A 14,881-nucleotide genomic window follows, 5' to 3' on the forward strand; every position below is an offset into this window, starting at 1 on the left:
ACATTCTCGAGTTATTTAGCTATTTGCCTTAAAGATCCTACTCTCTCGCGTGCAAATGTAAATACTACGTACTAATATTTTAATTTGTTAGCATTAATTAAATTCTTTTCTCCTTGAAGAGCTACATGTGTATTTGTTTTCTTTTGTACATATTATGTTAATTAATTCGATTTGATAGGGAAATTAATAGTCATGTATGTCATGCGTACACCATCTTTATATATTTAGCATAAAAATTCTTACTGTTTGTCATAGCAGCGAGGAACACAGATTCACTGTTTTTCTCTCTGTTTTTGAAGTTTAATTTATCGGTCCATTCATGTTTGATGTAAAGAATACTCAACTAATTAAACAAAACCCTCCCCTCATTGTTTTATTCTGTCAATGTTATGCATGCAAGTTGATATGCATGTTCTAAAGTTTATATATGAGACTTACATGGATATAGAAAAATGCAGTAGACACTGTCTCACAGACCCATGATTAGAAGGAAATGTCATAAAAATAAGACTAGCTACGAAAATTGGGTGCACAAAATTCTGTTGAGAATTCTTGCATTGATTCTTGTTAGATTATGTATTTTGAAATGTAAAAGCAGAGCATATATGGAAAACATTTTACATTTAAATCACCTAATTAAGCTGTTTCATTTTTTCTCTCCGCAAGTATATCTGATAACAGTAAATTAAATTGTATTGGTCGATGGAAAACTCTTCTGAATTCTCCTCATGCGCGCGCGAGAGGTGTACGTGTCAAATGGATTAGGAGATCTTAGAAACGTCAGGCCTAATTATCAGTTTTGTTTCCCTCTTCTCTCTCCTTCGGAAATAAGCAAGGGGCTAGCTAAGAACACATGTATCCCATTAGATTATCTTGGGAGAGTCATGTGGCAGAAAATAAAGCCATAAATACTTCATTCAAGCGAAATACGTTGAGAGAAGATTTTGGTATATATCTTTCCATTCTGATCTCAGTTCATATATACATATATATACACACACTACGAAAAAAAGGACTATTTGTCGCCGCTACAAAATCGCAACTATTACTTCTAACAGCGAGCTACTTGTTCGAGTCGCTACTACTTTATCCGTTACAAAAAGTTAAAAGTAATCGCCACAAGTAGTATTCGATCGATTACGTATTAATCAATATTTGATTAATTGATCTGATATCATCAACAAAAAAAGATTTGTCTAAGCCACTTTGTTTCTTTTTGTCCAAGTCAACTATTGTCACTGATTTGAGTAGCGGTCTTAGCTGCCACAATAGTAACTATTGTAGCGGCAACCGGGGTCGCCACTAATACTAATTGTATTTGTGGCAAAATATTGTCGCCACGAAATCCTATTTTTTTCTAATAAATCCTATCTTGGTCATTGTCGACAACTACAATGACCAAAATTCTACTAATAAATTTCCAATGACAACCTCATTTTCTGAAATAAATATACATGTTAAAAGCATCTAATATTATTCAACAAACACCAAAAGTATTTCTCAACCAGAGTACTAGATACTTTCATTATTAAAAAGTCAACTGAATATACACTGTATAATATACTTCATTGTTCGTTGTCTTTGTACGCATGTAATATAACCGGAAAAAAAAATATTAAGTGTCTTCAACTCCTCCTTTCTTGACGCCATTTAAATAGTTTAAGAACCATGTCCCTGTTATTAAGGAGGTGCATAGAAGCAAGTTTCTGGAGGTTTTCATGTTAGATATCAACTTACAACTAACAACACAAAGAAGCTATAGCCTAGAAACAATAGTTTTTTCATAGAACTAGAAACACCGTGGCTTTTGTCAACAAGGAGTCATAGTTTCATATAAAAGATGTGCACTTGCCCTCTCAACACTACTGAGCATATGAAGTTACAAACTACGACTCTTTATCTCTCGTTCCCAAGAAGAGGCTCTCCGAGACTCCCTTGTGTCCTTCGTGAGATGGAAATGTCCTCGCTCGACTTTTTGTGGTTTTGTCCTTGCTTGCTTTGCCCTCCCTGTTGAATCCAATTAAAAACGTCAGTAATTAATTATGCAGCAGCTTTTTGCAAACAATAAAACAGAAAAGCCCATTCACAAATGCAGCAACATAGACTCCCCTCTCCCATCACCAATTACAGTACGATCACAAGGTAATGATCTATAAGGAGAAGCAAAAATCAAGGGGAAAAAAATGCTTCAGAGTAATCTATATTACCAGTAAAGCCACTTAAAACTCCCCCCCCCCCCCCCGCTCTTCCGGGTGATATATAAGAATGCATAATCAAAACAAACAATTAAAGAATTATTTGAAGGATATATCCAGAAACAGAATGTGCTGTAATCTTCAAAGCAAGAATTTATGGCAAGTTGATGATATCAGGCTTCCATTCTATTACTCCACTCTTTCATTTTGTTTCCCTTTTATTCTCTGTGTTACTTCTCCACCGAGAAGCCAGTTATTGCAAAAAACAAAGGATAATGTGAGTGGTGGGAGGTCACAGAGACTTGACTTATTCATTGTAATTCAATGGATAAATACAGGATAACTATCTGTTGTTTGTGTTAGTTCATTAACTTCAAGAAGCCATTTTATTGCTAATTGCAAAATAGCTGTGTTTTTTTCCCCAAAAGAAAGGGATATACCTATCATAAAACTACTTGACTACTTTTAGTTATAATTAGAGATGAATCAGGCACACGAAAAGCTCTAACCATACACTTGGATCACCAAGTATGTTGTTTAATATCAGATGATGCCACAGTGGATCTATTTTCTTGCAACTATGTGTATCTAGAAATCATTATGTTGAACATTGAATTTAAGAAAATTCCATCATATATCAGTGAATATCGTCTAGTGTGTACACAATTTGCACTTACGACTCCCTTTTGGGCTGTTAACCTCCGAATTGATGGAGCTCGTGCCACTGATGAAGCTGCTGCTGCTGCAGCCACACGTATCCTGCAAAATTTGAAGAAAGTTACCATCAACACTTCAATAACAGTCATTATATTGAGTGGGTGAAACTAAAAGTCTTCCAGCTCTCACCCACCTCTTATGTACATCAACATATTCATCAGTCTCGTCTACTATTTCCTCCTGCACCAATGACAATTTTTAAATGTAATTTCCATCAGTTAGTCAAATGTGTAACAGAAGTAACAAGAAACTAGAAGAACCCAAAGGTCACCTGTAAAAGTTCTTCGAAGACATCTTCCAAAGTGATAATACCTATTACTTCAGCTTCCTAAATATCATATGACGACTGAGGCAATCCATTTGTCAGTGCATCACCAGATGTTGGAGGGGTTACTGCCGGTATTGTAACCTTCTCAACATCAACGACGACACTATCTGAGTTTTCATCCTTTGCCGTCAAAGAAGGGGTAATTACTTGAGGATTTCCACTGGTGACTGCACTGTTGTCACATTTCTCTTCCTCAACTACCAAGGGAGGTCTTTTGTTTTTCCCTTTAAGCTTCACTACTGCAGCCATATGACTGCTGCCCTTTTGGAACTCATTTAGTATGTCATATAGTGGCATATCAGCTGGAACCCTGAAAAGATGCACGGAAAACAAGATTTAACTATTTGGTAAATGTATATAAGGCAGCAAGTAGAGGAGTAAAAAGTTGATACCGTGGAATTCTGCGGATAGAAACAGCACTAACTGGTGTCTCTGTTTCCGCACGAACAGTAAGAAGACTTTTTACCTAATATTGAGTTAAAACTATCACAATTTCACTAAAGTAGCAACATTACAAGTGCTCTGAAGGTGAGATCCAAAACTCACCAGTAGAAGTCCAATAATATTCTTTGGGCTGCCTGAGTAGACTGGAACTCGGCTATGACCCCGAGCAAGAATTTTACCCATTGCCTCCCTATAATAGGGACACAGAATCTGTTAGCGAACTACTACTAAAGTTCATCCAGAAAATATTTCCAGGGTTAACATCCAAGTTATATAGCTGCTTTCAGTTTATATGCATATGGAATTTGAGAAGTAAAGAGAAATTAGCACTTATTCTACCAAGCAACTGTTCATGCATAGTGAGCTAAGCCCTGCCAGGAATCTCACAACTAATAAATGAAGGCACAGATATTTGTATGATATAACTTCTGTGAACAGCTAGCAAGAAGGTAGTATAATATACAGCTCATCTGAAAGAGTTTGTTTCCTTCTTTTTTGGTAAGTTGTCCCACATCGGTTGAGGGATGTGGGATTAGTCTCCTTATATGGTCTTGGGAAATTCTCACCATATGAGCTAGACTTTGGGTTTGAGTTAGGTCCAAGGTCTATTTCTTCACACTTTTTTTGTTGGAAAGAAAATAAGAATGGTGTTCATACGTCACGCCTAAGGTTCAGTTGGCAAGAGCTAGCCTTTAATTCAAATTCCTTGGAGCCCCGCCCAGAGGAAGAGGAAAATTAGGGAAAACATGAAGAGGATAATTTTGCCTTGTTAACTATGGTGCAGTACTATTTAAACACAATATCACATGCCTGTGACCATTCAATTTGAACCATATCAACAACCTGGTTCAAACGTTAAATCATGACATATTACCATTAAAAAATTTCATCGCGAGTCTCCAAAGCATGATGGAACTTGTGTCAGCTGAGATTTTCTTTACCTTCAGCTTTAGAAATAATAAGAGTCTTCTTATAAGAAATTAGCCATCAGCTGAGCTTTGACAACATAGCATAAAAAATAGCAAAGCTTTTTCCTTGAAAGGTCAAAGTTAGTGCTTGTCAATTGTTTGATCATCATAAGTTGCAGTCACATTGGAAAAGAAAAACAGCGAAAACACGTCTACAATGTAAAAAGCAAAAAATGGAGCGCAGATATTTGATAACAGAATCTCATGCCTTGGAACTAATGACTTCAGATCCAAAGAAGCTTTGCAGGACACGAAGATCATAAGACTAGGTGGATAATATAGAAGCTTGGAAGAATAATGGCACCAGACTCACCAATCCAGCTTTGAATTGACATCCAATGAAAAAGTTGACTCAATGGGTGCCATGGCCTCCTCAGCCGTCTATCAACAACACAAAAGCCAAACAAGAGAGAGCACGGTCATCACACTAATGTATCAAGGTTATCAAAATTCAGAAAAGAAAAGAGGAGAAAAAAGAAGAAGAAGAAGAAAGTCAATTAATTCTTATCGGGTCAGCTTGTCCCGCAAAAAGAAGGGCCAAGAGCAACTATTATAGATAGTAGAGGTCTGTCTTAAACGATGAATCTCAGGTACTGATAATTTAGGCAAAAGTTTCTAATTGAAAAAAAATTCTCTTCTCATGATGTGGCCCATTTTCACATCTACAAAAAAAAAACTAAGAATGTTTTAAAAACCCAAGCATTATTAAATTATAAACCTTGAGTTTGGAGAAGCATGGACATGATAAGACAACTTCAGTGTCCTTACCTTCTCAGTCAAATCTAATGCTCCACTAATGATTGTTGTTTCATCATGTATAAGTTCACCTCCCTTGCCAGCCTGCAGAACTTCCCCATTACAAAACCATGGTTTCTGAAAAAGCTAAAGGAACTAGAAATAATAAACTACTGGCTCTGCAGTCTTATTAGTACTGCAAATTAAGGATACAACACTGACCTCTTGACTGTGGATAGAAACAAGAGCTTTTAACTGAGCTCGTCTAAATAGTACTTCATTATGTCCTAGTACGCAGTCTAGGACCTGAAAGACAAACCAACACAACAGAAGTCAGCTTTAGAAAATTCACAAAATAATTTTGTAAGAGCTCAAAAGAACTTCACCATTAGTCAAGAGATGGAGAACGTCAAGAAGAACAAAGCTTCTTCTGTTATACATATTTCTTGAATAACAGATTTCAATTCTTATCAGTTACGAGTATTCTAAGGCTTCAACAGGTATTCAGAATCAAGATGTTTAAAATCGGCTATGGTTTGGCATCATTCATTGACTTGGCTATCTTTACTTTAGTACTTCTGCCTTTGAGGAATCCAACGGTTTCAAGTAAAGAGCATACACGTCCTGCTTTAGCTTTGAAACAATTAATTCAGAACTTCAATAATCACCTTCCCTATGGGGTAAGCAATTGGGTAGCATATAACCATCAGAACGCAGACAAGCCAAACAAAGTTTGCACCCACCGCAAGTCCATACCTGGTACATATTGCTTGAGGAATAACCTGCAAAACAAAAATAGGAGGAAATAGGATCAGCATGCAAGGTCTTAAATGTTGAGATCTTAATTGAAGTCAAGTGGTTCAATTTACCTCTCCAAATGCCAAGACAAAAGTTACTGACAGTATAATGGCCAAATATTGGTTGAACATTTTGTCCAGGTATATGGGTAGGGCCTAGAAATTGCATGATTGGAAAAGAAGCAAAGATCACCAACCTCCTCAACCACGAAATATGAAATTGCAAGTGTGATTCAGAAAGATACAAAATTACCATCCCTGATTCTCCCAACCACAATATGCAATTGCATGTACTAGAACTAAGTAAATTACAAAAATCATAATAATTTCTTCATATTTAATCTAGACAAGCAGCAGCCTAATTTTTGCCTTCAGTTTTCTTTTGGATTCATTAGTTCAATTTATGCATGACACCAAATGGAATGTGTCTCTCTCTCCCAACACCCCACCCCTTTCTCAATGGTGTTATGCCTCAATTCGTCTCTGATAAGTGATCTCATCTCTAAACAGTACTTGCAACACTCTGTGGTAGGAAAGCTACATAAGTTCCAAAAATGAGTTCAAATCTAAACAAGTCTAGTGGACATTCATTATACCAACTATGCAAGCAAAGCTTCTCTTTGGTGTTTCCTTGTCGCTCTCTCCCACTCTCATCTATCGTGTGCGCATTGGCTGAACTGTCCCATTTACTCCTGCTAACCCCCCCCCCCCCCAAAAAAAACACACACACACACACACACTCTTTATGATTTTGCATCATATTATTATAGAGCTTTTTTTTAAGGGGAACCTTGGAGCAACGGTAAAGTTGTCTCTGTGTGACCTATAGGTCATAGGTTTGAGCCGTGGAAGCAACCATTAATGGTTGCATTAGGGTACGTTATCTACATCATACCCCTTGGTGTTGCGGCCCTTCCTATGACCCTACGTGAATGTAGGATGCTTTGTGCACCGGGCAACCCTTTTTTCTTATTATAGAGTATTACTGAAGATATCCTAAAGTAAATCAAGAAGCCAGATGTTCAGTTTTTACCTCCATTGCAGCGGCATTACATAGAAGTAGGGTCACAAGAAGCTGGTGTTGCTTCTGAGCAACAGGAAGTATTGTAGCTGAAAAGGCGAAAATTCCATTAAAAGTAGAAGTTATGTGATGATAAAGATTCTCCCCAAGAATGAGACAATATTCAGAACTGATAAACTCAAAGCTATCTGCATTTGTATTTAATCACAATGATACCTTATATTAGAATATATACTTCTGCTTATATCTCATCCATTCATCCTGTTTTAATGGAGAGACAAAGCTGATACTGTATATCAGGAAATTATCACCTTACTCGACTTGTTTTACCAGTAGATGAGCAAATTGCAATGCGCAGAGTAGTTCTCAATAATAAGTCCAAACCACTTTATTATGAGTAAGAGGACTCAAGTACAAAATTCTCATTTCATAGTTAATCTGGACTAATTTTAACAGGTAATCCACACAATATACTGAATCCAACTGATAATATTGTGAAACAAAATCAGAATCAGTTAGCAACACAAATACTCCTGGCAAGTAGATGTCCTCTGATAATGCAGAAAAATTAGGTACACTTAGTGGCAGAGCGGAGCCACCTTATCTCAAAGGGGGTCAACTGACACTTCGTCCAGAAAATTACACACTACACCGTGTAGCTAGGTAAATTTTTTTAAAATGTATATATTACTATATGTCTCTTGATTTTTTCCTGTATTTCCTCCTTTATATTTTGACACACTTAGCGAAAATTCTAGCTCCGCCGCTAGGTACGCTGATCAAAAGGTGACATATTCATCAAAAAGTGAAGAGTGAACAAAATTAGTGAAAGAAAATACCTGCTTGCTTTTTCTCAGCGGGGGTGCCACTTCGCTGAAGTATCTCGAGATCAACGAGGCCCAAAGACATGAGGCCTAATGTCAATCCGGACATAATTCCGGCGAACAGAACTAAAAACATGAGATCCCGGCATAGACGAACCAAGTGACAGTACCAAATGCTATTTCTGCCCCTAGCGAATTGGAGGCTCTCGTTGCCATTCGAACCAGTGACGCTGCATTGATCACCTGCATAATTTTGTTCTTTTTAACTTCCCCTCCTTCGACTATGCTTCTTCTTGTTCAAACTTGGACCTTCCCTTTTTTTTTTTTTTATTCTATTGGAGATGAACACAGAATGTAACAACATATGTAACAATTATTTCAATTATTACGAGCTACTAGGAGTAGTAATCAAGGAGAAAAGACACGTGGCGGAAACTTGGACGACTTCTTTAAATTAGAGAAAAATGGTAAAGAAGTGTGTCCCTTTTGTCGGCCCTGGTTTGGATTTGCGTTGCTATTTTGGTACACTACGATTAGAAAAGCTGGTGGCATATCTCGCAGTATCTTTCGTTGCTATTTTGGTACACTCCTACATAAGATAAAGGAATCAGCCAATTTAGCAAGTCCATTTCTCCGTAGCGATAACATTAAAAAAGAACAGGAAAAGCAAATAACAGAAAAAGTCCAGTAGAAAACACTGGAAAAAGGGAAAGAGGTAGAAGAAGCACTCGAGAGAGTGAGAAGGTGAAAGAAGATATTAGTTGTGTGAGCTCTTTTTGTTTTTATCTCGAGACATATATGGGTATAAAGAGAGACCTCACACACAAAATAAAATCACTCGAAGGTGAAGAAGAAAGGAAAGACAAAGGGTCTGGCCATAATCAACACGTGGAAACCAGAGAAGAGTCGAAAAGAAGTGAAGAAGAAGAAATAAATATTTTTAGAATCTGTGATCCTAAAAAAAAAAATGAGTCTAAAGTATTTGTGTGGTTATAGAAGCTACTCATTGGGAGTTTAAGCTAAATTATTTCCAAATTATAAAATGAAGTCATTCTTTTTGGAACGAACCAAAAAGAAAATAGATTTAAATAAACGGGGAGTAGTTAAAAAATAAAATGTTGGGTGTCAAAGAATATAAAAAGAGACTAATTTGGTACGCTACGATTAGATACTATGTCTTGAGAAATCAATCCATTTAGCATTCTTTTAGGAGCATCGCTCATTTCTGGTAGTCTAAACTTCTATATAACTAACCTCTTGTATGTTGCTCACAACCAAATCAATACAAGCTCTCCTCTTTCCTCTCCTTTATTTTTCGTACATACTTAGACTTACATGGTCAATCTTAACTACATAACGTCATCTAAAACATTTTTTTATCCCTTTTTTTTATCGTCACATTGCTACATTTGTGGATTAGTGCATATGAAGATTTACGAAATACAAAATCAGATTATCCTATTTTATCTGTTGTGTTGTACTTGTACACACACCTTTACCGATTAAACCATTTACAGTGCTTTAAAGTTATCCATCTATCTTGTCTGTTTTTCTTCATTTCTGTTAATGGTCAGATGTGGTAAATCACCCATTGACAAGTTTATTGACTCTGTTTCCGCGAATAAGAAAATAAAATGTTGGGCATGAAAATATATAAAATGACTTGCTTAACTCCATCATTCTGGAAAAGTGACTAGTCATGACGTCCAAGAGTTCTGAACTAGCTTCCCCCACCCTCCCCTTCCCTCCCCCCAAAAAAAAAAAACAAAAAACAAAACGTAGTCCCTTAAAAATTGCCAAAAGATACGGCAGATACAGAGTAAACACATGCACAAATAAGGGTGTATTGTGGGCCGGCCCCGGCCCGGGCCTGCGTGCCAAACGGGCCAAATGGGCCGGTTCAAACGGGCCGGTCTCTAGTGGTGCAAAAGCCCATATCGGGCCGGTACTGACCAAATAGCCCGTGAACCGGGACCGGTAGACCGGTTCAACCGGGCCAAACGGGCCCCAATTTAAAATTTTTTTTTAAAAAAATGGCCAACGGTCAGATTTTTAAAATCTAGCTGTTGGCCTTCAATTTTCAGCCGTTTGGAACTTTAAAAAATAGTCATTTGGCCCCCAAACTTTTTATAATTATACTTTTTCCCTATTCTCAACTATAAATACCCCCTCATTCTTTCATTTTTACTCACAAATTCATCAATCTCTCTGAATCTCTCTCTAATTTTCTTCTATAATTGCTTACTTTATTATTGCAATTTCGTGAAAAATTATGAAGTTGGTGATTGAAGTATTCAAGTCTTCAACGATATTCAATTTTCAAGAAGTTGTTCATCAATTCGATAAACTCGTTCCAACTCTTAAGTTTTAATATTATAGTTTTGTTTGTTTTATTTAGTATAATTATAATTAATATGGACTTTTCTTTGAAAAAAACATTTGGTGGTAAGGGTAAGGAAAAATTTAAAATTGGTAAATCTATTCGCTAAGCTACTACTCTTCCCCCGGTTCCCCGATCCAGACCTGTTACCCATCCTCCTCTACCTATTATTCTTGATAGTGATAACCCTTGTTTTCAATTTTCCGATAGTCAATTTTGCCTATTATTCTTGATAGTCAATGTTACCCGTCAATTTTGCCTATTATTCTTGATAGTGATAACCCTTGATTTTTTGGACTTGCAGAATCACAACCGGAGATAGACGAAGCTTATGAAGAAATGCTAGCGGAACTTGCGCAGGATGCTGCTTCGCCCGGAAGTGGTGATGGACAAGCTTCTTTTCCACCACCAACGGAAAGTCCTCCGGACCTTGAAGGATTTATGAGATTTGTTAGAGATAATACATAGACTAATATGTAACTTGTATTTTGGCACATCTTCCTTAGTTTTTTTTTTTCCTTTTAATGGTGGTATTAGTACCTTGTTGTGCTCATTCCATTGGGGGGAGGAAGACTAAGAAAGATATTGCCATTTTTTGTTAATGTCGTAATAATAAAAATTATAAGACATTCCCTTGAATATTTCTTTGCAATTTATTTTGTGTTTAAATTTGATATAGTATATATATATATATATATATATATATATATAGATATAGTATATATAATATATATAAGCTATATATTATATAAGGCAATATATAATTATATATACATACTATATATACTATATATATTTATATAGCTATATATAAGCAATTTATATTAGTATATACATATATAGTTTACAAGAAATTGCCTTAGATAAAAAAAATAGCCCGGAACGAAAAAGTCCGTTTAGGCCCGCGGGCCGGCCCATTTAGCCCGGGACCATGTGGGCTTAGGACCGCAGTGGGCCGGTTCTACTCATTTGGCCCGTTAGGCCCGGGACCGCCTCAACCCGGCCCGACTAAGCCCAGGCCCGTTTGGCCCATTTAGGCCCGGGCCCGGACCACAATACAGCCTTATGCACAAACGACCTCAAGTTATATCAACAAAGGAGCAATAGTAGCCAGATTCAGATATCATTAGCATCAGATAGGTCCTTGCGGCTGTCTACAAGGTTTGCTCGAGTGCTCCTGAATCGTGGATTCGTTCATGTCCGGATATCCTTAATTTGGTAACCTTAAATGGGCTATTAATGCTCGCCAGAAGCAGATCAGGGTTGCCTAGAATTTGTAAGTTGCTGTCCTGACATTTGGCTTGCAAGATTCAGGCTTTGCTATCTGAACCTGTACGAACCTGCCATCTAAGAACTTGACAGCAAAGGAAATTCTCAGATGTTGATGTGCAAATGGATCCAAATCAGGAGATAATGCATCTGTATTTTACCTTTCCATTCATCTCTTGGACAGCAGATTGTGCAGATTCTTTATCGGAAAACCAGATATATGCAAACCCCAACGGTTGCTTACTTATCTTATCTGTTATGATTTTGACTGCAACACAAGGAACACAAAGTACAATATTCTTAGAATGAATAATGCAAATCCCAACAGTTGCTTAGTTTTCTTATCAATAGCTATAATTTGGCTGTGCAACATAGGGAGGAAAAGTATGAGCTTCTTAACACGAATAAGTAATAACTATCCACCAGAAATGTTGTCGCGTATGATATTTACCAAGAAAAATGCAAAGATAAAAGTGTACATAGAAATTCCATGGTAAAATATATGCACCTCGGCTGACATCTCCAAATTGTGAAAATACCACCTTCAATCTTCCCTCTGCTGTAGATTTTGCTAGTCCTGCATCAATCAAATTTTTGGATGTAACACCCAAACAAGGAGGAAGAGTATCGTCATCAAAGGCTTGGATAAACAGAAAGTTTTTTTTATAAGTTCTTGACCTATTTGCTGGTGACTGCTCAGACCATAGTTTCACAAGGAGAAGACTACTAAGCACTTAACTGATACATCAGAATCTTCATATCTTTCAGTCAATAAGAGCTTGGAGGTTCTCAGAGTATAAGATAAGGGTAGCCCGTTGTACTAAGATCCCGCTATGCGCGGGGTCGGGAGAAGTAGCCGGACCACAAGTGTCTATTGTACGCAGCCTTAGCCTGTATTTCTACAAGAGGCTGTTTCCACGGCTCGAACCTATTCAGAGTATAAGATAATAATAACAATTTTAACAACCTTCACCGGACATACAGCTCTCCTCAATAACATTTATTTGCATGTGTGTAGCCTTTATGCAGCTCAATATAACGTCCTTTTTAAGCTTCATTGCTATACTACTCGAACAAATTATATGAAAATCGTCGAGACACTCTAAAGATATGACCAAGTTTTCTCTCCTTGTATGAGCTGCCATTATTCGACTCTAAAGACAATTGAAGGGTTCTTTTCACATACCACTAACTAAATAGCAGGATTGGAAATGATGGTACTGAATTGACAAAATATTGAAGCATTCATTCACTATATCCCCCGACTCCATATTTTCCCAACTACCGGAAAATGTAAGGTTTACTGCTCCCTTAATGCACTAATAATGATCCTTATTGGACTAAGCTATTGTAATGAGAACTCTATAGATAAAATTGATTGAAGGGAAATTTCTCAGCGTACCTTTCAGGAAAATAATTGTCGTAGAATTTGTATTATTATCTGGCTCAACTGAAGAATCCGAGCACTTGGGTATATAAGGTTTCTTCCGAGACAGGTCAATCGAAATGCGCGGTGTAAAATTTGAAACCCTTTCCGAACTGAAAATCGGAGGAAATGGGGATTTGAAAGCTTTTGGAATTGCAGATGATGTGAACGAAGAGGAAATTGAAGTTAAAGTTTTATTACAGGGTGAGCAAAACAGAGCCATAACGAAACCCTATTTGGAATATACGGTCGAACCCGCTTCAGTTTTTGCAGTTGAAAGAATGGTATTTGGACGGGCTGGACTTTAGAGGTTGTGGGACCAATTTGTTAAATTAACAGGTCTAGCCAGTTTTTGGACTGGTCATTCAAAAATAGTCAGCGTTTACCAAGTTAATGAAAAATAGCCACTATTTTGCTGCAACAGAGACCGGTCCAGCATAATATACTGAAGTTCGGTGCACCTGTGTATGAACTTCCAGCATATTATATTGGACCGATATACTTTATTGGCTCCAATATAATATACCGGAGACTGGAGCACCGATGCTCCAAACTTCACTATATTATGCTGGACCGGTATATTATACTGAAACTTCAGTATATATACTGGAACTCCAGTATATTATGCTAGAGTATTTTTTCGGATTTTGAACAGTGTTTTCGTTCAGATTTATCTTTACATGAAAAATGACTAAATTTCGATTACCTTTAAAACTGTGGCTATTTTTGAATGAACACTTGTAAATCTGTCTATTTTTGAATTTCTCCCGACCAATTTGCACTTTCATTTGGGCCCAGCGGACATATGATCTGTTTATAAAGGGACTTTTTTTTTATATATATACAAAATTTTAAATTTATTTACCCGATTTATCTAAGTTTTTCTATTTACAAAAACTAACTAAAGTTTTTCAAAAATAGTATAAGAATTTAGTTAAAATCTATAATTTATCTACAAATTAAATATAAATTTTGTATACATAATTCGGTCAAAAACTATAATTTACATACAACTTATATACAACTTGTATACAATTATGCTAATTGTATATATTTTGCATTCTGCTTCTACACCTGACTACAAAATATATACAATTTATTTATGTCTTCTTTTTCTAGTTTCAATCTGAAATTCTAGTCAAAATCACCTCGAATTTTCACCAAAGTTTGTCAAAATTGAGATATACACTTCAAAGGATATTCTCAATCATTTGCAATAATACCAAATTCAACTAAATAACAACTTTACAAAATTTTATTTTTCAATTCAAACCTTTGAAGTCTTTTAATGGATGACAATGGAGTTTAGACTCATGTCTTTACGTTTTGTTGGCCCTTAAATTTGGCCTACATCCAAATTAGCAAAAACTGGAGAAGTTTTTATGAAAACAGAAAATTCAAATAGCTACAGTACTGTTAATTCTATATTAATTTTGAAAAATTAATGCGTTAATATATTTTGTAACTATTATGGAATATCTAATATATATATATATTTCGCTTTAGCTCACACAACCAAGCCTTAGCCTATTGGTTTAGCTAATTTTTTTCATCTATGGAGAGATCAGGAGTTCAATCCCGTAGGACATCCATTTTTAGAAACAAAAAGAGCAGTCGCTTAACCTTTAGGCTACGGATGAAGAATTTTTAAGCGGTGTCATTCCTGTTTATATGCAGTAATTTGTGTATTAATTATACACATATATTTAAAATTTTCCGACAAAACGGTATCGGATGACACCACTTAATATAAGAAAATGGAATGATTGTAGCTAGT

The 14,881-nt window shown here is 36.4% G+C and overlaps 1 protein-coding gene and 1 pseudogene across 2 annotated transcripts; both read right to left on the bottom strand.

The window, feature by feature from the left end:
- Nucleotides 1-1,657: 1,657 nt before the first annotated feature.
- On the bottom strand, nucleotides 1,658-8,420 carry LOC107786593 (DUF21 domain-containing protein At4g14240-like; annotated as a pseudogene).
- Nucleotides 8,421-11,210: 2,790 nt separating this feature from the next.
- Nucleotides 11,211-13,382, bottom strand: LOC107786594 (organelle RRM domain-containing protein 2, mitochondrial-like). Of its 2 annotated transcripts, none has more exons than XM_016608098.2 (4): nucleotides 13,081-13,380; nucleotides 12,187-12,255; nucleotides 11,840-11,946; nucleotides 11,211-11,763 (listed from the first exon to the last, which is right to left on the bottom strand). In XM_016608098.2, exons 1-4 carry the CDS (start codon nucleotides 13,325-13,327, stop codon nucleotides 11,677-11,679), a joined length of 510 nt encoding a protein of 169 aa, XP_016463584.1. In that variant the 5' UTR covers nucleotides 13,328-13,380; the 3' UTR covers nucleotides 11,211-11,676. The 2 variants fall into 2 exon arrangements, with proteins under 2 accessions (XP_016463584.1, XP_016463586.1); XM_016608100.2 differs by having other exon boundaries at nucleotides 11,585-11,756; nucleotides 13,081-13,382.
- Between the last annotated feature and the right edge of the window lie 1,499 nt (nucleotides 13,383-14,881).

This window comes from Nicotiana tabacum, chromosome 8, assembly GCF_000715075.1.
Source record: "Nicotiana tabacum cultivar K326 chromosome 8, ASM71507v2, whole genome shotgun sequence".
Classification (NCBI taxonomy): Eukaryota; Viridiplantae; Streptophyta; class Magnoliopsida; order Solanales; family Solanaceae; genus Nicotiana; species Nicotiana tabacum.